Genomic DNA, 24,080 nt, shown 5'->3' on the forward strand with positions numbered 1-24,080 from the left:
GAATGCGCTACTCAGGTAGCTCTCAGCCTCACGGTTGCGCCAGAGTGACCTGAACCTCCCGCCGCCCGAGCTCTGAAACCCAGGGCTCAGGGTTCTGCAGCTGGTGACACTTGCTGCACATGGTAGTCACCAAGGACACACGGTCGTGTCCACAACTGCTCACGTCTTACAGGACCTGCATCGCACACGGTTGAGATGTCCTGCCGTGGCTTACGAGCATACGAACAAGGAGCAGGGGTAGGACGTTCAGCCCCTCGAGCCTGCTCCACCATTTAATAAAACCATGGCTAATCTGATAGTCGCCTGACATCTGCATCCCACCTACCCCTGATAAGCTATCACCCCCTTGCTGACCAAGAATCTATCCACCTCTGCCTTAAAAATATTCAAAGACTCTCTTCCTGAAAAGGTGGTGGAAGCAGAGTTCCAAAGATTCATGATGGTCTGAGTGAAAAATTTCGCCTCATCTCTGTTTTTAAATGGGCGGCCCATTATTTTTATTTATTTATTTACTTCCCTACCGTTAACTTTATTTTACTTTGGTTTACTTATGCAACTTTATTTTACCTGGCTTCAATTTAACTTAATTTCCCTATTACTTGTGTTCCTTTCTTAAATGTAAGTAGCCCCTTCTTTTAAAAAGAATGTGCTTTTCTAATTCTCAGCTACTTGATGACACTCCCTAACAGCAATTGCTGACCAACCAATGAACTTATTTTTCTCCTGTGATGTTAGGTGCTCGGTGCTGCTGACTGCCTGGGCCCAGGTTCTTCCTCTCATACTCTCCTCCTGGTGCTGCTGACTGCCTGACCCAGGGTCCTCCTCTCACACTCTCCTCTAGGTGCTGCTGACTGCCTGGGCCCAGGTTCTTCCTCTCATACTCTCCTCCTGGTGCTGCTGACTGCCTGTCCCAGGGTCCTCCTCTCACACTCTCCTCTAGGTGCTGCTGACTGTCCCAGGGTCCTCCTCTCACACTCTCCTCTAGGTGCTGCTGACTGTCCCAGGGTCCTCCTCTCACACTCTCCTCTAGGTGCTGCTGACTGACTGTCCCAGGGTCCTCCTCTCACACTCTTCTCTAGGTGCTGCTGACTGCCTGTCCCAGGGTCCTCCTCTCACACTCTCCTCTAGGTGCTGCTGACTGCCTGTCCCAGGGTCCTCCTCTCACACTCTCCTCTAGGTGCTGCTGACTGCCTGACCCAGGGTCCTCCTCTCGCACTCTCCTCTAGGTGCTGCTGACTGCCTGTCCCAGGGTCCTCCTCTCACACTCTCCTCTAGGTGCTGCTGACTGCCTGACCCAGGGTCCTCCTCTCACACTCTCCGCTAGGTGCTGCTGACTGCCTGTCCCAGGGTCCTCCTCTCGCACTCTCGTCTAGGTGCTGCTGACTGTCTGTCCCAGGATCCTCCTCTCACACTCTCCTCTAGGTGCTGCTGACTGCCTGTCCCAGGGTCCTTTTCTCTCACTCTCCTCTCGGTGCTGCTGACTGCCTGTCCCAGGGTCCTCCTCTCACACTCTCGTCTAGGTGCTGCTGACTGCCTGTCCCAGGGTCCTCCCCTCGTACTCTTCTCTAGGTGCTGCTGACTGTCTGTCCCAGGGTCCTCCTCTCACACTCTCCTCTAGGTGCTGCTGACTGCCTGTCCCAGGGTCCTCCTCTTGCTTTCTCCCCTAGGTGCTGCTGACTGCCTGTCCCAGGGTCCTCCTCTTGTTCTCTCCCCTAGATGCTGCTGACTGCCCATCCCAGGGTCCTCCTCTCGCACTCTCCTCTAGGTGCTGCTGACTGCCCATCCCAGGGTCCTCCTCTCACTCTCCCCTAGGTGCTGCTGACTGCCTGTCCCAGGGTCCTCCTCTTGTTCTCTCCCCTAGATGCTGCTGACTGCCTGACCCAGGGTCCTCCTCTCGCTCTCTCTCCCCTAGGTGCTGCTGACTGCCTGTCCCAGGGTCCTCCTCTTGTTCTCTCCCCTAGATGCTGCTGACTGCCTGACCCAGGGTCCTCCTCTCGCTCTCTCTCCCCTAGGTGCTGCTGACTGCCTGTCCCAGGGTCCTCCTCTTGCTTTCTCCCCTAGGTGCTGCTGACTGCCTGTCCCAGGGTCCTCCTCTTGCTTTCTCCTCTAGGTGCTGCTGACTGCCTGTCCCAGGGTCCTCCTCTCGCTCTCTCTCCCCTAGGTGCTGCTGACTGCCTGTCCCAGGGTTGCCCTCCTCATGCTGGGGCCCACTTGGGAACCTAACCACAGTTTATTCATTAATTCTTATGGGAAAATCTGATTCATTTAATGTCGTTTCGCTTAAAATCACACTTTCAAAGAACATAACTAGGAAGTTAAATGAGGAATTACTGCACTGGTTTGCTCAACCACACCCTCACCTTCATCTTTGCCTTAGTCCCCAGTTAAATCGTTGCTTTCACCCTTGCTGGTGTCCTGGTACAGCTCTCATTTTCGCTTCCTTAAGCTGTCCACTGCCATATCTGGCTGGACCACTTAAAACAGAAGGGCCCTGTTTTCATCTGCTAAAACTGACCCAGGAATTCAAAGATAATCCTGGCCTCTTTTCTGCCAACCTGGCTTCTTAAACTCCTCTCCCCGGTCTACTACTCTCTCAACTCTTAACGTTACATGTGAGGAGCTCATGGATTTTTCCTTGCCACTAAGGTTGAGACCGCCCGATCTTTGTTGCGCTCCTATCTTCCATTAGCCCACTGGGCCAAACTCCCTCTCAAGTTTGCTGCTGTCTGAGCCCTAAACTTGCCTAGAAACATAGAAACTAGGAGCAGGAATAGGCCATTCGGCCCTTCGAGCCTGCTCCGCAATTCAATATGCTCGTGGCTGATCCTCTATCTCAACGCCATATTCAAGCTTTCTCTCTATGCCCCTTAATGCCCCTAATGTCTAAAAATTTATCAGTTCCTTTCTTGAATGTACTCAGTGACCCGGCCTCCACAGCCTTCCGTGGTAGAGAATTCCACAGGTTGACCACCCTCTGAGCGAAGAAATGTTTCCTCATCTCAGTCCTAAATGGCCTGCCCCATATCCTGAGACTGTGACCCCTGGTTCTGGACACCCTACCCAGGGGAAACATCCTCCCTGCACCTTTGTCTAGTTTCTTTCCTACCTCCCCTCATGCCCTCTGAGCTCAAGCTTGTCCATGAGACACACTTCCTACCCACTTGACCCTATTACCACTAAAATGCTGACCAGAAATGTTGAAGGTGGCAGGGCACCAAGTGGGAAAAAAAATGGCTCGAGTTTCTTTCAACAGCTGACTATCAGGTCTTAAAACAGTGCAGTACTGAGGCAGTGCTGCACTGTCAGAGGCGCCGTTTTTCAGATGAGACATTAACTGAGGCCCTGTCTGTTCCCTTCAGATGTGCACAAAAGATCTCATGACTCTAGCTTTTGCTGCAGGCACAATGCCAAAGACATGTCCATGTTTCCCTGACGTTCCAAATTGCCCAGCCTCTTAAAGAGCCTGGAGAAGAAGAGAGAAAATGTCTTCACTGCTGATCAACACTACATGGCACTGGTTCACCAGTGAAGGCACAACCAAAAGAATTCAAAGTTTATACAGTGTACTGGCTTACTCTATTCGAAGTAGAACAGGGGAGTTCTTAAGTGGCTAATAATTAATCCTTAATCAACATCAGGAAGTCAAATTATGTGTTTGTTTTCTTATTGCTGCTTGGGATATGCAGCAGGCAATTTGCACACACAAGATCCCACAAATTACAACCGTGACTACACTTTAGAAATACTTCATTGGCTGTACAGCGCTTTGGGATATATTGAGGCTATGAAAGGAGCTGTAGAAATGAAAGCTCGCTTGTTCTCTCCGGATCAGAGGAGGCCAATCACCGTGACCCAGCTGCAACTCTGACTTGAGATCCACGAGATCAACTCAGATCCGCAGTTAAACCTAGGCCATTGTGACTCAGTCACGCACAACCTTTGCAAAAGAGTCAAGGTGATGGGAGACTGGAGGGGGAAATAAAGTTAAAATAACCTGAAGGATTGGGATGAAAGTCAAAGTCAAGGTATAATTTGTTAATGTGTTGTTGACAGGAGCACTGAGGCCTCTACAGCTCTGTCAGTGCAATTTCCTGAATGATTGCAAGTGAGTGCTGACGAATTTAGCAGAGCCGTTTACTGAAGGATACGGGAGGGATGAGGGGATGCGAGGAGAGGTCTGATTGCATTCTTGGCTGGCGAAAATTACCACAGTTTTCTCTTTTCAAGCCGCTTATGAATTAGTTGCTGTGTTGTTTGGCAGTGTGAGATAAATGAGCCACATCCATCTTGGGTTACCGGCCTGTCATTTGCTGTGAATGATCTTGCAACAAAAATGTGGTTGGTAAAGTGGAATTGTGATTACTCTACCACCAATAGAGAGGCATCTTGAGGCACTTTACACAATTGCTTTGCAGTGCAATTACTGTTGTCCTGTGGGTATAATGGTGACCAATCGGTGCCAGAGATGTTCCATGCGCAGTTGGTATTGGGTGGAGGAGGGATCTTGGCCTAACTCTCCTTGCTTTTTCACAAGTAGTGGCCACATCTTTAACAACAGTCTGAAGAGATGATACCTTAGTTATGATGTCCCTATCAGAAAGGTGATGCCCCTAACACTGTAGCACTCCCTCCGCTGGATGTGTTCACCCTGAGTTGCAGGGCTTGAACTCATAACTTACCCAGAGTGCCACCAGCTGGGTCTAAAAGGCACAGTGATTGAAGGCCAAAACTACATGAATTCTCATTTGCAAGTCTTTATGTTTGGTTTCTTGTAATAATGTTTGGAATCAAAGCCATGATGAGCACATGATTTGATAATTGCTATGTATTTCATTTAGTGTTCGAATATTCTAACTGTGAGTAGTCTTGTTCCATATACACAACTGATCCCAGATTGTGTTTACTGGGCACCTGCAACCTTTTTTTTCAGGAGATATAGTTAGAGAGATAGCATACCCGCAAAAGATCACTTGTTAGCAAATTAATGTTCTTTGAGCGGGGGGTAAGCAGTATTTCTTTGGAATTGAGTGGGCTCCGAAATGCGATGTTAGGGATGGGGAGTTGGGGCTGAGCTGTCGGTTCGCAGCAGATTGGATAATCTGGTTCCCAAGCTGTGCTGTTGTCCTTATAATTGGCCAGTGGGCCTGACTCCTGAGTACGACCTGGGGAGACGGACCTTCACTGGGGACTTGGATTCTTTCCATTTTGCTCCACTTAATTCCACGAGCCAACACTTGAACCTGTGTGGAGTAGTTGAAGCTGGATGAACAGCAGGAAACCTATGAATGCTTTGCACTGGTAGGTGGTGCATCTTTAGCAGTGCCAATGGACATGCTGGCAGAGGGGTGGGGGGGTTGGGTGTGGAGGGGGGGCGGGGTGGTGGGGTGTGGCGGAGAGGGGACACACACACCCAGTCTGTATAAAACGGAGTCCAGAGCCCCTGCACTTGCTTAAGCCAGAAAGCTTGCAGGGCTGGGAAGAACGAAGCCTTTGTACAGATTGCGCGCTAGCTTGGCTTTCAAGTCCTTGGATGTGATGATTGGCGTCTGTATGTTCAGGCATGCTGCTGGCCAGAGGAATTAAACATGAGTGTAAATAAAAGTTAGCCTTGTGGAAGAGAAATAAAAACGTTTATGGATACAAAAGATCGAAAGAAAATAGCACCCCTTGTAACAAAAATAAATACGTTGCCAAGCGGCTGTTCCAGTGTCTGACGTGTGTCCCTCTCTCCTCTCTTTTCTCTTTAGTACTGGAGATGTACAGTAAATTACGGGAGCAACTGAAGACTAAAAGGTAAATTGCATCCTTGACTTTGATTTTGTGTGTTTTGTGGCCTTGCTGGCTGTCAGGGGCGAACGATTGTTCCAGCTTCAGCTCTGCCAGTCTTAAGCGCTCAACGTTTATTTGCACTGCAACGTGATTGTGGAAGCCCACTTAAATATGAATAGGGAAGGTACGGAGCAGGACCTGTGAATTCCCGGGAAAACTAACTGAAGTCGGAGCTGTGACGTTAGAGCTGCAAGGGCAAGTCGGGTAAAGAAGGGTAGCCTGACTTTCGGTTATTTTAACCCAGTGGTTTATTTTTCCTTGCATGTTTTCTGATCTTCGAATTTTCTATTTTAAACAAGGGCATAAATATAGAATGTTCCTCATCCTGTCTGGTGGAGCAGTGGTTCAAAACAAATTAATTTAATGAGAGAAATTATAGTGATTTTCAAACACCGAAGGCGCTGCAGCTAAAGCTTTGTGATTGTAATTAACAGTCAACGGTGGGAGGTTTTTCTTTCATTATTCTCAGGATGTGAGAGCTGCTGGCATTTTGCTGCCTGTGCCTGGTTGCCAGTTGTTCAAATTGTGTTGGTGGGCCGTCGTCTTGAGCCATTCCACGTGGTGAAGGTACCTCCACAATCCTATTGGTGTTCCAGGAGTTTGTCCCAGCGACAGTGAAGAAGCAATGTCCAGTTTGGGGCAGTGCGTGACTGGGTGGGCAACATGGAGATGAAGGTGTTTCCATGCATCTGGTGCCCTTGCCCTTCCAAGTGCGAGAGGTCGCTGGTTTGGGTGGTGCTGCCAAAGAAGCCTTGGTGAGTTGCTGCAGGTAGCGCACACTGTAGCCATGGTGGTCAGGGTAGTTTAAGCTGGTGGATACAGTACAGATCAAGTGGGATGCTTGTTCTTGGATGGTTCCGAGCTTGTTGTGTTCTTTTTTAGCTGTTCTTCAGGCAAGTGGGGAGTATTCCATCACACTCTGGGCTTGCCCCTTCTGGGTGGTGGCGAGGCTCTGGGGAGTCAGGAGGTGTGGCAATCACCCATAGGCTCTCAGAATGGCTGCAGCACAGAAGAAGATCATTCGGCCTGTTGTGTCCGTGTCAGCTCTCTGCAAGAGCACCTCAGTTAGCCTCAATACAGAGGCAAAATACTGCTGGAAATCTGAAATATCAGCAAAGACTGCTGGAAATAATCAGCGGGCCAGGCAGCATCTGTGGGGAGAAACAGAGTTAACACTTCAGGTCGAGATGACCTGTGATGATGTGACCGAGTATTTCCAGCATTTTTTGTTTGTATCTCAGATGGCTCCATTTCCCCCTCACCCTGCTAATTATTTCTCTTCAAATAATTACCGATTTACCTTTTGAAAGCCAAGATTGAGTCTGTTGCCGTCAGGCATTCAGGCAGTGAATTACAGCTCCTAACCACTCAGAGTACAAAAGGAGTTTTTCTTCTTGTTACCGTTGGGTTTTTTTTGCCATTCACCTTAAGTCAGTGTCCCCCTGGTTCTTGACCCTTATGTCAATGGGGAACGTTTCCCTCTATCTATTCTGTCCAGACCCCTCATGATTTTGAATACCTCTGTCAAATCTCCTCTCAACCTTCCCTTCTTGAAGGAGGGACCAATTCAAGCTTCTCCAATCTGTCCTCATAACTGAAGTCCCTCATCCCTGAAGCCATTCTTGTAAATCTTCTCTGCACTCTCTCTCTCTCTCTCTCTCTCTCTCTCTCTCTCCAGTACCTTCACATCCTTCCTAACCTGCAGCATCCAGAACTGGACGCAATACTCCTTTTGAGATGGACGCAATACTCTTTTTGAGACTGAACCAGTGTTTTCCAGTGTTTTATGGTTCATCGTAATTTCCTTGCTTTTTCCTCTCTGCTTCTATTGATAAAGCCCAGTACCCCATATGCCTTTTTAACCATTTTCTCAACCTGCCCTGCCATCTTCAACGATTTGTGCATGCATACCCACAGGTCTCTGTTTCTGCACCCCTTTAGAATTGCACCCTTTATTTTATATTGCCCCTCTGCGATCTTCCTTCAAAATGCATCACTTCACACTTCTCCAAATTAAATTTAATCTGCCACATGTCTGCCCATCCCACCAGTCTGCCTCTGACCTCCTGAAGTCCATCACCATCCTCCTGACAGTTCACAGTATTTCCAAGCTTTGTGTCATCCGCAGATGTTGAAATTGTGCCCTGCACGCCCAATCTAGATCATTAGTTTAGACCAAGAAAAGCACTGGCCCTAATGCTTAAACCTGCATGCCTTCCTCCAATCCGAAAAGCAAACATGCACCATGACTACTCTCTATTTCCTGTCGTTCAGCCAACTTAGTGTCCATACTGCCTCTGTCCTTTTATTGCATGGGGTTTAACTTGGCTGACAAGCTTGTAATGGCACTTTATCAATCAGAATGCCCATCCCTGGCTGCTTGTAATAGCAACAGCATTTATTAGGTGCTCTCATTAAGTTCCCATTCAGTGGTGTTCAAAATTATGGTTTTGATGATAGCAATGCAATTGAATTTTCTGGTTAAGCTCCTTCTTGTTCGAGATACTAATTACATCGTCATTGTATCATGTGAATTTACTTCCCATTTATCAGTCCAAATTTGCACGCTGTTCAGGTCTTGATGCATGCTGGCATGGGCTGTTTCAACTTTGAGGAGCTGAGCATTGTGCAATCATCAGTACTTCTGACTTTATGATGTAGAGGAGGTCATTGGTGAAGGAGCTGAAGATGGTTGGGCCTTGGACACTACCCTGAGAAACTCCTGCAGTGATGTCCTGGAACTGAGATGATTGGCCTTCAACAACCACAACCACCTTCCTTTGTCTAAGATATGACTCCAGTCATTGAAGTTTACTTCTTGGGTGCCGCACTCAACTGGATTCTACCTTGATGTCAAGGGCAGTCACTCTCACCTCAGTTGTGGAATTCAGATCTTGCAGCCGTGTCTGGACCAAGGTTGTTTTGAGGTCTAGAAGTGAGTGGCCTTGGCAAAATCCAAATTGAAACCTGTGCCCTGGTGAGTAAGGGTTGCCTGATAGCACTGTAAACAGCACTGATGGTTGAGAGTAGGCTGATAGGGTGATAATTGGCTCAGTGGGATTTGGACTCTGTCCCCAAATTTTGGTGAGGAGGATTTTACAGGATCGAATGAGCTGTGTTAGTTTTCATATCAAAGTTTGATATTTAGCTAATGGCAAGCTAATGGTTTGATTGGTTTTATTCTTTTTCTTTGGAGTGTTAAGTTTCTCTTTAAACCTGCTTCCTTTGTGGGTTGGTGTTAAATTTTGCTTGTGTGTGCTCCTCCAAAGCATCTCAGGATATTTTTTTTAAAACTATGCTGAAGGCGCTATATAAATGCAGGTTGCTGCTTTCTCATTTTCCCACAGTCCTCTACAGTGGCATCTCCCCTTTCTCTCTTCTTGAGAAGTTGATTAATTGCAGGGCAGTTCAGATTTAAGCTTACTTCTGACATCGGTGCAGTGGGTTTTTTTAGCGAAATTTGCAGTTGATTAGCTGGAAATTCTGTGCACAATACATTTTCCAAAGCCCAAGTGCTTTTCATTATCCAACATCTGGAAAAATGATTTTCTATGTCTTGGAATCTGATGGATGTTTTAATGTAGAGACCTGTGCAAGGAGGCTGAATATTTCTCTGGCGTCTCTGAGTGTACTGCTTTGTTCCAACGGCAAGAGCTAGGTAAAGTGCCAAGGCCCGCAGTGCTGGACACTACCAAATTCTAAAAAGAGCACAAGGCGAGATAAATTGAGTTGGGATGCAGAAGCGTGGTGGATTTTTTTTAAAAGAGCAGAGGAAGCGAAGCAGAGACATGGTCGAGGCGTTCAAAATTATGAAGGGTAAGATAGAGTAAATAAGGAAAAACCGTTTCTGATGGCAGGTAACCAGAGGGCACAGGTTTACAATGATTGGTATAAGAACCAGAGGAGAGATGAAGAGATTTTGTTTACGCAGCGAATTGTTTTGAGCTGGAGTGCACTGTCTGTAAGGGCGGTGGAAGCAGATTCAGTCACAAGTTTCAAAGTGGAATTGGAAACATAACAACTTTATGTAGCTCCTTTAACGTAGTAAAACGTCCCAAAGCACTTCATAGGTGCGTCATCAGACAAAATTTGATACTGAACCACATAAGGAAATACAGGGTCAACAAAAGCTTGATCCAAGAGGTATGGTTTTAAAGAGCTTGTTAAATATACTTGAATAGGGAAAATTTGTAAGGTTGAACAAGCGAGTGGGAAATTGGATTGTTCCTTCAAAGAGCTGGCGCAAGCACGATGGGCCAGTTGTCTTCCTTCCATGCTCTGTGATTCTGTGTGCTGAAGATTGTAGTGGGGGGGAGACCGAAGGAGGGATGGAATCCTACATTCGCAAACTTCTCTGTAAGAATAGCCCAGATCTTGCGATCTGGATCGGAACTCCTGTTTCCAATCTTGATCAGACAAAAAAAATGCATGCTTACCTTCCTCTGATATTTCAGGCCAGTCTTCTGAGAGAGGATACTTCGGTTCAACTGAGTGCAGCAAACTCCCTTGGGAGCAGCGGAGAGAATCCGCGCAGAAACCGTTCCCCTATTTTTATGACACGAGCTGCCACGTTACAGTAAGGCGAGAGTTTAAATGTCCCGAGGCTTCTTTGAAAGCAGCTACAGAGATACGGTAAGGGGGAGGGTGGATAAGGCACGTGAGGCGGGTGGCGGGCGGGTGAAGTGGGTAGACGTGCAAGTTAGAAACATAGAAAATAGGAGCCCTTTGAGCCTGCTCCACCATTCACTATGATCATGGCTGATCCTCCATCTCAAAGCCATACTTCTGTTCTTTCCCCATACTCCTTGACACCTTTAGAAATCTATCTATTTCCTCAAATTTATTCAGTGACTTTGCCTCCACAGCCTTCTGTGGTAGAGAATTCCGGAGATTCACCACCCTCTGAGTGGCCTACATCTTATCCTGAGACTGTGACCCCTTTTTCTAGAGCCCCCAGACAGGAAACATCATCCCTGCGTCCAGCCAGGCAGCGCTGTCAGAATTTTAGACGCTTCAATGAGATACCCTTTCGTTCTTCTAAACTCCAGTGAACACAGGCCTAGTCGATCCAATCTCTGCTCATTTGACAATCCTGTCATCTCAGGAATCAGCCTGGTGAACCTTTGCTGCGCTCTTTCTATGGCAAGAATGTCCTTTCTTGGGTAAGGAGACAAAAACTGCACTCAATACTCCAGGTGTGGTCTGACCAGGGCCCTGTACAGCTGCAGTAAGACATCCTTGCTCCTGTGCTCAAGTCCTCTTGTAATGAAGGTCAACATACCATTTGTCTTCTTAACTGCTTGCTGCACCTGCATGCTTGCTTTCAGTGACTGGTGTACAGGGACACCCAGGTCTCTTTGTACATCAACATTTCCCAATCTATCACCATTTAAATAATACTCTTGTCATTCTGTTTCTCTTACTGAAGTGGATAACTTCACACTTATCCACTTAATACTGCATCCGACCATATTTGCCCACTCACTCAACTTGTCTAAATCGCCTTGAAGCCTCTTAACATCCTCCTCACCATTCGCATTTCCACCAAGTTTCATGTCGTCAGCAAACTTGGAAATGTTAAATTTAGTTTCCTCATCCAAATCATTGATATATTATTGTAAATAGCTGGGGCCCAAGCCCTGTGGTACCTCACCAGTCACCTGCCACTCTGAAAAAGACTCATTTACTCCTACTCTGTTTCCCGTCTGCTAACCAATTCTCAATCCATGCCAATATATTACCCCCAATCCCATGTGCTTTAATTTTGCACACAGGCCTCTTATGTGGGACTTTATTGAAAGGTTTCTGAAAATTCAAATACACCACATCCACTGGTTCTCCTCTTATCTATTCTGCTAGTTACGTCCTCAAAAAACTCTGGTAGGTTTGTCAAACATGATTTCCCTTTTTTTATAAATCCATGTTTTTTTTTCATATTCGTTCATGGAATAAGGACATCGTCAGCTGGGCCAGCATTTATTGCCCATCCCTAACTGCCCTTGAGAACTGAATGGCTTGCTGGGCCATTTCAGAGAGCATTTATGTTTGTTGACTTTGTCTAACCTTGTTGATATTTTCTAAGTGTCCAGTTGTCACATCCTTTATAACGGACTCTAGCATTTTCCCTACTGAGGTTAGGCTAACCGGTCTGTTATTTGCTGTTTTCATCCCCCGCTCCTTTTTTAAATAGCGGGGTTGCATTTACCACCCTCCAATCTGCTGGGAATGTTCCAGAATGTACAGAATTTTGGAAGATGACAACCAACGCATCCACTATTTGCACGGCCACCTCCTTTAACACCCTGGGATGTAGATCATCAGGCTGTGGGGATTTATCGGCTTCTAGTCTTATTAATTCCTCCAATGCTTTTTTAGTGATACTAATTTCCTTCAATTCCTCCTTCTCATTAGACCCTTGGGTTCCCTAGTATTTCTGGGAAGTTATTTGTGTCTTCTTCCTTGAAGGCAGAACTAAAGTAGTTGCTTAATTACTCTGCCATTTCTTTGTTCTCTATTATAAATTCTCCTGTTTCGGACCGTAAAGGACCTACATATGTCTTCACTAATCTTTTTCTTTTTACGTACCTATAGCAGCTTTTACAGTCCGCTTTTATGCTCCTTGCAAGTTTACCCTCATAGCCTATTTTTTCCCTCTTAATCAATCTCTTGGTCCTCCTTTGCTGAATTCTAAACTGCTCCCAATCGGCAGGGTGGGGGTTGGGGGGGGGTGGGGTTGGTGGTGGTGGTAGTGGTGGTGGTGGTGGTGTTGTTGTAATCAGGTCGAAGGCTAGTTGAATTAGATGGGGGGGTCGGGAGCCGGATGGTCAGAGGCTAGTCGGAGGGGATGGGGTGGGATTAGGGGGCAGTCAGGTGGTGGGCTATGGTAGGTGGTCAGTGAGAGTGATTGGGGATTTAGTTGCATAGTTCCCCAGGTGTGAGACTAGGCTTTTTCTGTTTGACGTTTCCTGGGTAACTGTCCAGGTAAATAAGTTGGAACTGTCTGGCCTTCGACTTTATTAGAGAGTCCTGGAGAGTAGGGGAATTACCTATTGGGAGTTCAAATATCCTGGGCAATTCCCATGGAGTTCTTGTGTTGGGACTTCGAGGGCTCCAGTAGCACATCTCCTGGGGTAGGTCTGGCCTCTGACTATCCAGAGACTGGTAGATCTTGGTCAATGAATTTAAATAGTATTATTTGTTTCAGAACATTTGAGGAAATGGCAGGCTATTCAATCAGTTTTTTTTATTAAGAAACTTAAGAGCTGAGGCCCACAATTACACACGAGACACGGGTTTGGAGAGTTAAAAAGAAGCCTGGGCGTATCATCAATGATTGGGTACCACCAAGCTTGGGGTTTAAAAGCCTGTAGGTTGTAGGGGAAAGTTGATGAGTCCTGCAGTCTTGAAGCCCAAAGAGAGAATGAGGACTGGAGCAGGAGGCATGCACGAGTTTCGATTTTTAACACTGTTAGTGGGGGAGAGGGAAGAGAGTCAAAGACAGCACATCCAGGCTTGGCAGAGACAAGAAGAATTAGTGTGACTTAAGGAGAAAAAGCAAGAAAAAGTTTAAAGAAAGCTTTGAGCTGAGAAAGGATCAGATCAGATGGCAATATCTTTTTCATATTGCAGTTGTTGAAAGCTTTTCAAATATGAACAATATTTGAGTAGGCTGGTTATTTTTGCTTTCAGGACGTTAATAGTTTTGAGGGGGAAATAGGAAACCAAACCTTTTCTGGGAGGCGATTATGAGATCCAGTTAAGAACGGAAGAGATCTGACCAAGAGCATCAATACATGATGGAGAATCATCGAAGGGCAAGAAAAAAAAAGAACAGCAGAAGAAAAATTGAGTAGCCACATAATTGGCCCCAGTGATGACATCACGATACCGTGACTGGATTTCGGAAAGAGTGAAGAAAGTTAATGATTGCAGGGTTAAATAATCTGTAAAGCTATACTATTGGAGTTGGAGATGTGTTGTCGGGAGTTGTTGTCGTGAAAAAGGAACAGTGGGAGAGAGGGGGGCATTCCCTGAATTAAGGGAAAGCATGTCAGAGGAGGAGCTACCAACTAGAGCAAAGAATGACAGAATTATTTTTACTCTGTGGAAGTAAATGGCTTTGCTAGTTACGGACAATGGGAGAAAAATGATAATTTCCAACTCTTTCCGTATTTGCTGCAGAAACTTAGCTTACTGTATCATGACTTTTCAGTCAGAAATGAGTACAGAATGTAATGTCAGTTTGAGATTCAGAGAAAACTCAAGACCCACTATGCTATTTGTAGTGCATGTGGTCACAGCAGCCTAACGTCTCTCGTTGGATTTTGAGCAATAAACTTGGCTACTGTGTTGGAGATGAAAATATAAGGCTTTTTCCACCCTTGCAGGACGTGCAGAGAACGCTCCTAAAGAAGAGCTAGTTAACATTTTGAAGAGGGAGCTGGGTTGATGCCCATTAGAGATGTATATAAAAAAAACACTTGTGTTTGATGAGCTCAGGATGTACCAAAGTGTTTTACAGCCAGTGAAGTGCTTCTTTAGTGTAGTTACTGCCATAATGCAGCAAACAGCAAAGCACAACAAGGTCCCAAAAACAGCAATGTGATCATGATAAGACGATTGTCTTGTGTTGCAAGAGAGATTATTGGTAAGGACACCAGGGAGAACTTCATGATCCTCTTCAGAATAGTACCGTGGGGCCTTTTATGCCCACCTGAGAAGTGAGATGGGACTTCAGATGGGTCACCCAAAAGACGGTACCTCCAACAGTGCAGCTCTCTCTGTCCTGCACTGGAAAGTGTTAGCCCAGATTCTGTGCTCATGTCCTACCGTTGAGCCAAAGCTGACACCTCATATTAATGGCACTGCTTGATTTTTCTTTTGAGGGTGGATCAGGAGAGGAAATTTATGTTCCCTAAAGTTAGGGAATCAACAAGTGGTGGGCAGGAAATGAGAACCGTATAAGGACTCTGGTGGGGAAAATATGTTCCTCACTTAGGACTTTATGCTCTCGTGTGTAAGATGGTAAGATCCCTTTTCTTTTTGCACCTTTGACACACAGAATAACTCCTGGAAAATTGCAGTTCTCAGGAACTGACACATCTCAGATGATGTACTTTTTGCAGTTTAAGGTGTGATATGAAACCTTCAGTGCATTGCTGCCTTTTTTTGCAGTTTGAATCAAACAGCTCAGAGCCATTTACTTGAAGTCTTCTGTTTCATTTCTCAGTCTGATAACCTTTGCTTCCAAGAACAGCATTTGAAAATGGCAGTAAGTCTGCTTGTTCCTCGCCTACCTAGATATAATATAATCCAAGTTGAACTGAGCTCCTGTTCGGGGTTGTGGTGACACTGAACTTTTTTGAGCTTTAGCTTGTGAATGGCATCTGAAACCTTCTATGTTACTCCCAGGTTGTATGCTGTTCCCACATAAATTTCCAGTGAAACTGTTCTAGGAAAGAGTGATAATAGCAACGTGCAGTCCGGTTCTGCGTTCTGACGAGAAGTGTTTTCCTTGATGTTTGACTGGATGCACGTTTCAGTGAAATAATTCTTTGTTGGGACTACTTGAACACAATACAGAAAACATTGTAGTAATAATAAGATAGAAAGAAGAGATATTAGGCAAGAATAAACTTACTGGCTCAAGGTGCTATAATTCATCCAGCCTAACATCCAACTGCATCAAAAACTCCTTTATTGCCATTGTCTCCATGTTTTACTTGGCACATTCATTAGATTAATCAAAACTTAGTCATCCTTTGAGTAAAAAATTGTTTTGGTAAGATCTGTTCTAAATTTGTGTTTCATAGACTTTACATCATGTTCCCTTGTTGTACTGACCTTGACGTAATAGTCTGGGTTCTCCTTAGCTGTACCATTTAATGCTTTAAATTCACTTCACAGGGTCCATTCAGCTGCCAGCTCTCTGGCGAGCAGAGCCTTAGTTTCCTCTGATCTTTCCTTTCCTTTTGGGTGTCTTACACTTTGGGTCATTTATTTATTTTATTCATTCAAGGAATGCGGGCTTCACTGGCTAGGTCAGCGTTTATTGCCCATCCCTAATTGCCCTTGAGAAGCTTGTGGTGAGCTTCTTTCTTGAATTGCTGCAGTCCATGTGTGTAGGTATACCCACAGTGCTGTTAGGGAGGGAGTTCCTGGATTTTGACCCAGCGACAGAGAAGACATGGTGATATGTTTCCAATTCAGGATCGTGAGTGGCTTGGAGGGGAACTTCCAGATGTTGGTGTTCCCGTATATCTGCTGCCCTTATCCTTCTAGATCGTAGTGGTCATGGGTTTGGAAGGTGCTGTCCAAGGAGCCTTAGTGAGTTTCTGCAGTGCATCTTGTGGATGGTACACACTGCTGCTACTGTGCATCGGTGGTGGAGGGAATGAATGTTTGTAGAAGGGGTGCCAATCAAGTGGGCTGCTTTTCCTGGATGGTGTCAAGCTTCTTGAGTGTTGTTGGAGTTGCACTCACCCAGGCAAGTGGGGAGTATTCCATCACACTCCTGACTTGTGCCTTGTAGATGGTGGACAGGTTGTGGGGAGTCAGGAGGTGAGTTACTTGACACCTGATTCCTAGCCTCTGACCTGGTCTTGCAGCTGGAGCATTTATATGGCTAGCCCAGTTGAGGTTCTGATCAATGGTAACCCCCAGGATATTGATATCGGGGGATTCAGTGATGGTCATGCCATTGAATGTCAAGGGGGAGATGGTTGGATTCTCTCTTGTTGGAGATGATCATTGCCTGGCACTTGTGTGCACGAATACGAACAAACATAACATATGAACATATGAATTAGGAGCAGGAGTAGGCTATTTAGCTCCTCAAGCCTGCTCCGCCATTCAATAAGATCATGGCTGATCTAAATGCAACCTCAACCCCACATTCCTACCTACCCTGATAATCTTTCACCCCCTTGTATATCAAGAACCTATCTAGCCCAGCATTAAAAATATTCAAAGCTCTGCTTCCACTGCCTTTTGAGGAAGTGAGTCCCAAAGATTCACAACCCTCCTCATCTCTGTCTTAAATGAGTGACTCCTTATTTTTAAACAGTGAACCCTCATTCTAGATTCTCCTACAAGAGGAGTTGCACTCACCCTCAGCTCTTTTGTCCATGTTTGAACCAAGGCTACAATGTGGTCAGGAGCTGAGTGGCCCTAGCAGAACCCAAACAGAGTGTCAATGAGCAGGTTATTGCTAAGCAAGTGCCTCTTGATAGCACTGTTGATGACCTGTTCCTTCACTTTACTGATGATGGAGAGTAGACTGATGCGGCGGTCATTGGCCAGGTTGGATTTGACCAGCTTTTTGTGCTCAGGACATACCTGGGCAATTTTCCACATTGTTGGGTAGATGCCAGTGTTGTAGCTGTACTGGAACAGCTTGGCTAGGGGTGTAGCAAGTTCAGGAGCTCAAGTCTTCAGTACTATTGCCGGAATATTGTCAGGTCCAAGGCCTTTGCGGTATCCAGTGCCTTCATCCGTTTCTTGATATCATGTGGAGTGAATCAAATTGACCGAAGACTGGCATCTGTGATGCTGGGGACCTCTGGAGGAGGGCAAGATGGATCAACCACTTGACATTTCTGGCTGAAGATTGTTGCGAATGCTTCAGCCTTATCTTTTGCACTGATGTGCTGGGTTCCTCCATCATTGAGGATGGGGATATTTGTGGAGCCTCCTCCTCCAGTGAGTTGTTTAATTGTCCACCACCATTCGCGACTGGATGTGGCAGAATGAAAATGAAAGTTGCCGTGGTCCCAGAGGGCCATAGGCTTCTCTCTCATAATAGAGAGAGAGGCGACTGGTGGTGAGTTTAACCTGAGGGTCACCGCATCTCAGGTGAAGGGTGAGGTTGAGAAGGCAGGGCCTTCATGGATGACCTCAGCCAATACAGGAATTGAACCCATGGCGTTGGTGGCATTCTGCATCACAAACCAGCCATCTAGCCAACTGAGCTTACCAAACCCCTGAACTGAACTGCAGAGCTTAGAGCTCGTCTTTTGGTTGTGGGATCGCTTACCCCTGTCTATCATTTGCTGCTAATGCTGTTTGGCATGCAAGTAGTCCTGTGTTGTAGCTTCACCAGGTTGATTAAAGTGTTTTCCAGACTTTAACACATTGAAGTTTTTTTCCCCAGGATGCCAGTCTGATATTCCATCAGATTTTACAGAGGACCTGATCAAGAAGGCCCCATGCTCCTCTGCAATCTAATCCATGTCTTCGCCCATGCTCTGTTCGTCATCTTCCTCAGACAGACAGCTGACGTCATTTTAGGCATGCCTTGTGCTGCTCCTGCCATGCCCTCCTGCACTCTTCATTAAACCAGGGTTGATCCGCTGGCTTGGTGGCAGTGGGAGAGTGGGGGATATGCCGGGCCATGCAGATTATGTTCGAGTACAATTCTGCTACTGCTGATGGCCCACAGTGGCCAGCAGTCTACGGCCCTCTGAGACTTTCATTTTCATTCTGCCACATCCAGTCGTGAATGGTGGTGGACAATTAAACAACTGACTAGAGGAGAAGGCTCCACAAATATCCCCATCCTCAATGATGGAGGAACCCAGCACAGCGGTGCAAAAGATAAGGCGGACATTGTAGCATTTGCTACAGTCTTCAGCCAGAAATGCCATTGAAATCTATCCCATTCAGTACTGTGGTAGTGCTACATTACATGATGGAGGCAATCCTCAATGTGAAGGCGGGACCTCCTCTCCACAAGGACTTGTGCCAATACTGTCACGGACAGATGCATCTGTCTATTACTTTTGGTTCCCTCACCTGCTGCAAGTCTAGCAGCTATGTCTTTTAGGACTCAACCAGCTCGGTCAGTGCTTCCAAGTGGTGTTCAACATGGAGGAGTATTGATTCATCAGCTGAGGGTGGGGGTGTGGGGTTATGTAGTAATCAGGAAGTTTCCTTGCCCATGTTAAGGACTCCTTCCTGACTGTACACCACTGTGCCTCTGCTGGGATAGTAATGGTGTTGTCTGGCTGTTGCTTGACCCAATTTTGGCACAGGTGCAGGGGTGATAGGGCTGAGTTTGCCTTTGTCATTGCCAGGTGGTTTGTCCAGTTTGATACTGGAGCCACACGTAAGCCAGTAAGTCAATTCATTAGCACCATCTAAAGTCGTGGGATTCGAACTCGGGTCCCCAGAGCATTACCCTGAGTCTCTGGTTTCCCATCGATAATACCACCGCCTCCCCTTGCTGTTCTTCCTTACACTTTGAATAGCTGAGGACTTTCTCTGCATTGATCTCATTCCTAAAGGTAACAGCAAAATGCTGCGGATGCTGGAGATCAAAAATGCAAACAAAAGCTGCTGGAAAAACTTAGGTTTGACAGCGTCTGTGGGGAGAGAAACAGAGTTAACGTTGCGAGTCTAGTATGATTTCCAAAGAAGAGTCACATTGGACTTATGATCCTTGGTCAGATCCTCACATTGTTGATAGGATCCAGTTAAGGACTAATGACATCTTGTTTAAAGTAGACAAAGTTTGAGATTTAAGACACTTGCTCAGTGAATGAAGCCACAAGACTCCACGCGTTTTGAACAAACAAAAATAAACTTAACTATGCAAGGTCGGAAAGATGAAACAACTTACAATATTTATCTTATACTCTAACATTCAGGGTAAGTATGAGTTACATGTGAATTAACAGGCATACAACACAGTAAATGACAGATGTGGCCAAAACAGATTCCATGGATTTCTCAATAACCCACTGAGACGTTAGTCACACTGTGAGTCAACCACCAAACTCACTGAAACTCCGTCTCTCTCACGAGTGTTTACAATCTCCACCTTTGAAGATCCTGCCTCGGAATTTTCTCCACAAGTTGCTCCAAGCCTCGCAGGGTTCTGGGATTCTGTTCCCCTGGATTCCCTAGGACACTCAAGCATCAGCTTAAAAGCACAATTTCAGCTTTTCGGCCGTGCCAAGCAGAACGTTACTGCTCTCTCTGGGACACAAGCCAACTCTGGAGTGCCAAACCTGGTCAGTGACCTGGCCTTACGCACCCTTCTTTTTTTTCTCCATGAGCAAGTGTGCAGGGCCCATCCTTGACCTGAAGAACGTAAAGATATCAGGCTGCACATGTGCAGTCTGCTCCGGGCCTGCGCGTGTGCTGGATGTCCGAAGATTGTCGGGATTTGGGAGTTCCTGGCCTCTGTTCCCGACGAGCAGGTAAGTGTAGCAATCAAAACAGACTCGAACTGTTGAGTCCATTTCTCTCTCCACAGCTGCTGCCAGACCTGCTGACTTTTTCCAGCACCTTTTTGTTTTGATTTCACCTGTAAAGATGATGCATATCAAAGATAAGATTTTCTTCAGAGTTGTTTGTGTTCAGTACTTTGTTATGGTCGTGTTGCAGTAATTTGGCCTGCATTCGGTTAGAAAATTGCTGCTATTCTTTTGAAAAATCACTTGTTGAAGTTTATATATTTTTTTTGGTTGGAGAGGTTCTCCCCTTCATTCTTCTTTCACTATCAGTGGATAACATATTAACATCGGCTTTGCAGCCTTTGTTCGGGTTCTTGCCTGTCAGAAGCATAATCGCTCTGTTCCTTTGATTTGTTCCCCTTGCTGCAACCTCTAATTTCCTGAGGCCTCCAAGTTTTACCTTTTCAGAGTTTAGCTTTTATTTTTTGCTTGTAAATATAGCCTGCATTTACATAGCACCTTTTACATAAGATAACTTCACAGATGTGTTATCAAATAACATCTGACACCGAGCCACGTAAGGATATATCAGGACAGGGGACTTGAAGCTTAGTCAAAGATGGAGGCCTTGAGGTGGAGAGCGAAGAGGTGGATAGGTTTTAGGAGGAAATTCTAGGGTTGAGGGCCTAGGCAACTGAAGGTACAGCAACCACAGGTGGAGCAGTATAAGTTTGGGATGTACAAGAGGCTCGAATAGGAGGAGTGCAGATGACTCGGAGGTTGTCAGGCTGGAGGAGATTGAAGAAACAGGGAGGAGCAAGCCTACAGAGGGGTTTTAATTAAAGAGCAAATACCCCAAGGCTTATAGAGGGATGTAAAAGATCCATCTCTTTTTTTTATTCTTTCATGGGATGTGGGCATCGCTGTCAAGTGTAGCATTTATTGTCCATCCCGAATTGCCCATGAGAAGGTGGTGGTGAACTGCCTTCTTTAACTGCTGCGGTTCATTTGGTGTAGGTTCACCCACAGTCCTGACAGGGAGAGAGTTCCAGGATTTTGACCCAGCAACAGTGAAGGAACAGCAATTATGGTTCCAAGTCAGAATGGTGTGTGGCTTGGAGGGGAATGTCCAGGTGGTGGTGTTCCCATGCATCTGCTGCCCTTGTCCTTCCAGATAGTAGTGGTCCTGGGTTTGGAATGTGCTGTCTAAGGAGCCTTGGTGAGTTGCTACAATACAATTTGGTCCACACTGCTGCCACTGTGCACTGGTGGTGGAGGGAGTAAATGTTGAAGGTGGTGGATGGGGTGCCAATCAAGTGGGATGCTTTATCCTGCATGATGCTGAGCTTCATTTAGGCAAGCGGAGGGTATTCCATCACATTCTTGGCTTGTGTCTTGTAGAGGCTTTGGGGATGCAGGATGTGATTTACTAACCATGGAAGTTCCAACCTCTGGCCTGCTTTTGTAGCCGCAGTATTTCTATGACAAGTGATTCAGCAGTAATGGAGTTATTACCCAATCATAGCAACTGGTAAGACGAACATCAGAAAGGGGAAGATGTCGGCCATTTGGCTCCTCGAGCCTGCTCCGCCATTCGTTAAGATCAGGGCTGACCTGTTTGTGTTTCGAATTTCACATTCCCATTTACCCCCGATAACCTTTGATTCTTTTGCCTAACAATCTATTTACCTCTGCCTTAAGAATATTCAATCTATGCAGGCCGTCTGTTTTCTGAGGCAGAGAGCTCCAAAGCCGCACAACCCTGAGAAAAATTATCCCCTCATCCTTGTCCGAACAGGGCAGCCACTAATTTTAAACCAGTGCCCTCTAGTTCTGAACTCACCCACAAGCGGAAACATCCTTTCCATTTCCACCATGTCAATACCGTTCAGGATCTTATATACTTCAATCAAGTCGCCTCTCAGTCTTCCAAACTCCAATGGAAACGAGCCCAATTTGTCTAACCGTTCCTCACAAGACAACCCGCTCATTCCAGGTATCAATCGAATAAGCTTCCTCTGAACCACCTCCAATACGTTTACGTCCTTCCTTAAATAAGGAGACCAAAACTGCACACAATATTTGAGATGTGGTCTCACCAATGCCCCTGCATCACTGAAGCATGACATTGTTACTTTTATAACCAAAACAAAAACAGAATTACCTGGAAAAACTCAGCAGGTCTGGCAGCATCGGCGGAGAAGAAAAGAGTTGACGTTTCGAGTCCTCGTGACCCTTCGACAGAACTTGAGTTCGAGTCCAGGAAAGAGCTGAAATATAAGCTGGTTTAAGGTGTGTGTGTGGGGGGCGGAGAGAGAGAGAGAGAGAGAGAGAGAGGTGGAGTGGGGGTGTGGTTGTAGGGACAAACAAGCAGTGATAGAAGCAGATCATCAAAAGATATCAACGACAATAGAACAAAAGAACACATAGGTGTTAAAGTTAAAGTTGGTGATATTATCTAAACGAATTTGCTAATTAAGAATGGATGGTAGGGCACTCAAGGTATAGCTCTAGTGGGGGTGGGGAGAACATAAAAGATGTTTTTTAAAATTTTTTTTATATAATGGAAATAGGTGGGAAAAGGAAAATCTATATAATTTATTGGAAAAAAAAGAAAAGGAAGGGGGAAACAGAAAGGGGGTGGGGATGGGGGAGGGAGCTCACGACCTAAAGTTGTTGAATTCAATATTCAGTCCGGATGGCTGTAAAGTGCCTAGTCGGAAGATGAGTTCCTCCAGTTTGCGTTGGGCTTCACTGGAACAATGCAACAAGCCAAGGGCAGACATGTGGGCTATGTTCAATTCCACTTGTGATGGCTGTTTTCCATTTTGAGAGGTATTTCCACCTCCGATAAATCTTGGATATCTCTCAGGCCTTCCCATTGAACGTGCATGAAAAACTGTGAAGGAGAACGTACTGGGCACAAGCTCAGCTTGCAGTGGGTATTTGCTATTGAAGATTGGAAAGACAAGAATATCTTTCACCCTTTGTTAGTGTGAAACTGCAAGCCACATCCACTGGTAACCCCAGGTACTGATATGAATCAACAATTGGTACCTGTGGTCCATGAATCTTCCAGTCAAATAATTTTGAGTTACTCAAGGTCATAATACTAGCCCCACCAATGCATCCCACTTTTTAAAAAAAATCATGTACAGGCTGTGGATATCGTTAGAAAAACAGGCATTCATTGCCCTTCCCGATCTACCCTTGAGAAGGTGGTGGAGAGCCATCTTCCTGATAGCTGAGTGGCTTGCTAGGCTATTTGAGAGGGCCGTTGATAGTCAACCACATAGCTGTGGGTCTGGAGTCACATGTAGGACAGATTGGTTCAGGCCAGAAGATTTCCTTCCCTAAATGAAACTGGTGAACTAATGAATGTGATTAGATTGCAGTAGTTTGAAGTCTCAGCAAGATTTCAGACAACAATCAATAAAGGAAGACTAGTTCTTTGGGTTTTGGCCCCAGTTGAAGTATTATGACCCACACTTTATATGAAGGATGTCAAAGTCTTGGAGAGGATGCAGTGAAGATTTACTGGAATGGCACCATGAATGAGGGGCAGGTCTTGTGTAGTGGCTATATTACTAGGCTAGTATTCTAGGGAACTGGACTAATGAACTGGTGTCATGAGTTCATATCCACCATGCCAGCTGGGAATGTGAAATCAGTTAATTAAATAAATCTGGAATAAAAAGCTAATATCAGTAATGATGACCTTCCTTTATGGAAGGAAATCTATGTTTATCTGGTCTGACCTCTATGTGACTCCAGACCCACAGCAATACGGTTGCCTCTCAACTGCCCTTTAAAGTGGCCTAGGAAGCCACTCAGTTGCCTTGAGGGCTGTTAGGAATGGGAAATAAATGCTGGTCTTGACAGTGTCACCCACAATCCTGTGAATGAATCAGAAAAGAGTTATGTGGAGAGACTTGAGAGGTTGGGGCTGTTCTCTTTAGAGCAGAAAAGGTTAAGGGCTATCCAATTGGTCCCACTTCCTCTGCTCTTCTTTTCCAGTCGTCCTGCATGTTTCTCCTTTTCAACTTTTCATCCGGTTGCTTTTTGGAAGCTACG

At 45.8% G+C, this 24,080-nt stretch overlaps 1 protein-coding gene across 4 annotated transcripts in view; it reads left to right on the forward strand.

Annotated features, from left to right (window-relative positions):
* LOC121277089 (exocyst complex component 6B) overlaps positions 1–24,080 on the forward strand; it is a 632,802-nt gene that overhangs the window by 96,130 nt on the left and 512,592 nt on the right. For all 4 annotated transcript variants that reach the window (XM_041186104.1, XM_041186075.1, XM_041186085.1 and 1 more), the window contains exon 5: positions 5,748–5,793. In XM_041186104.1, coding sequence (XP_041042038.1) covers positions 5,748–5,793 — 46 coding nt within the window. The remainder of the gene's footprint in view (positions 1–5,747; positions 5,794–24,080) is intronic.

Source organism: Carcharodon carcharias, chromosome 1 (genome assembly GCF_017639515.1).
Source record: "Carcharodon carcharias isolate sCarCar2 chromosome 1, sCarCar2.pri, whole genome shotgun sequence".
Taxonomy (NCBI): domain Eukaryota; kingdom Metazoa; phylum Chordata; class Chondrichthyes; order Lamniformes; family Lamnidae; genus Carcharodon; species Carcharodon carcharias.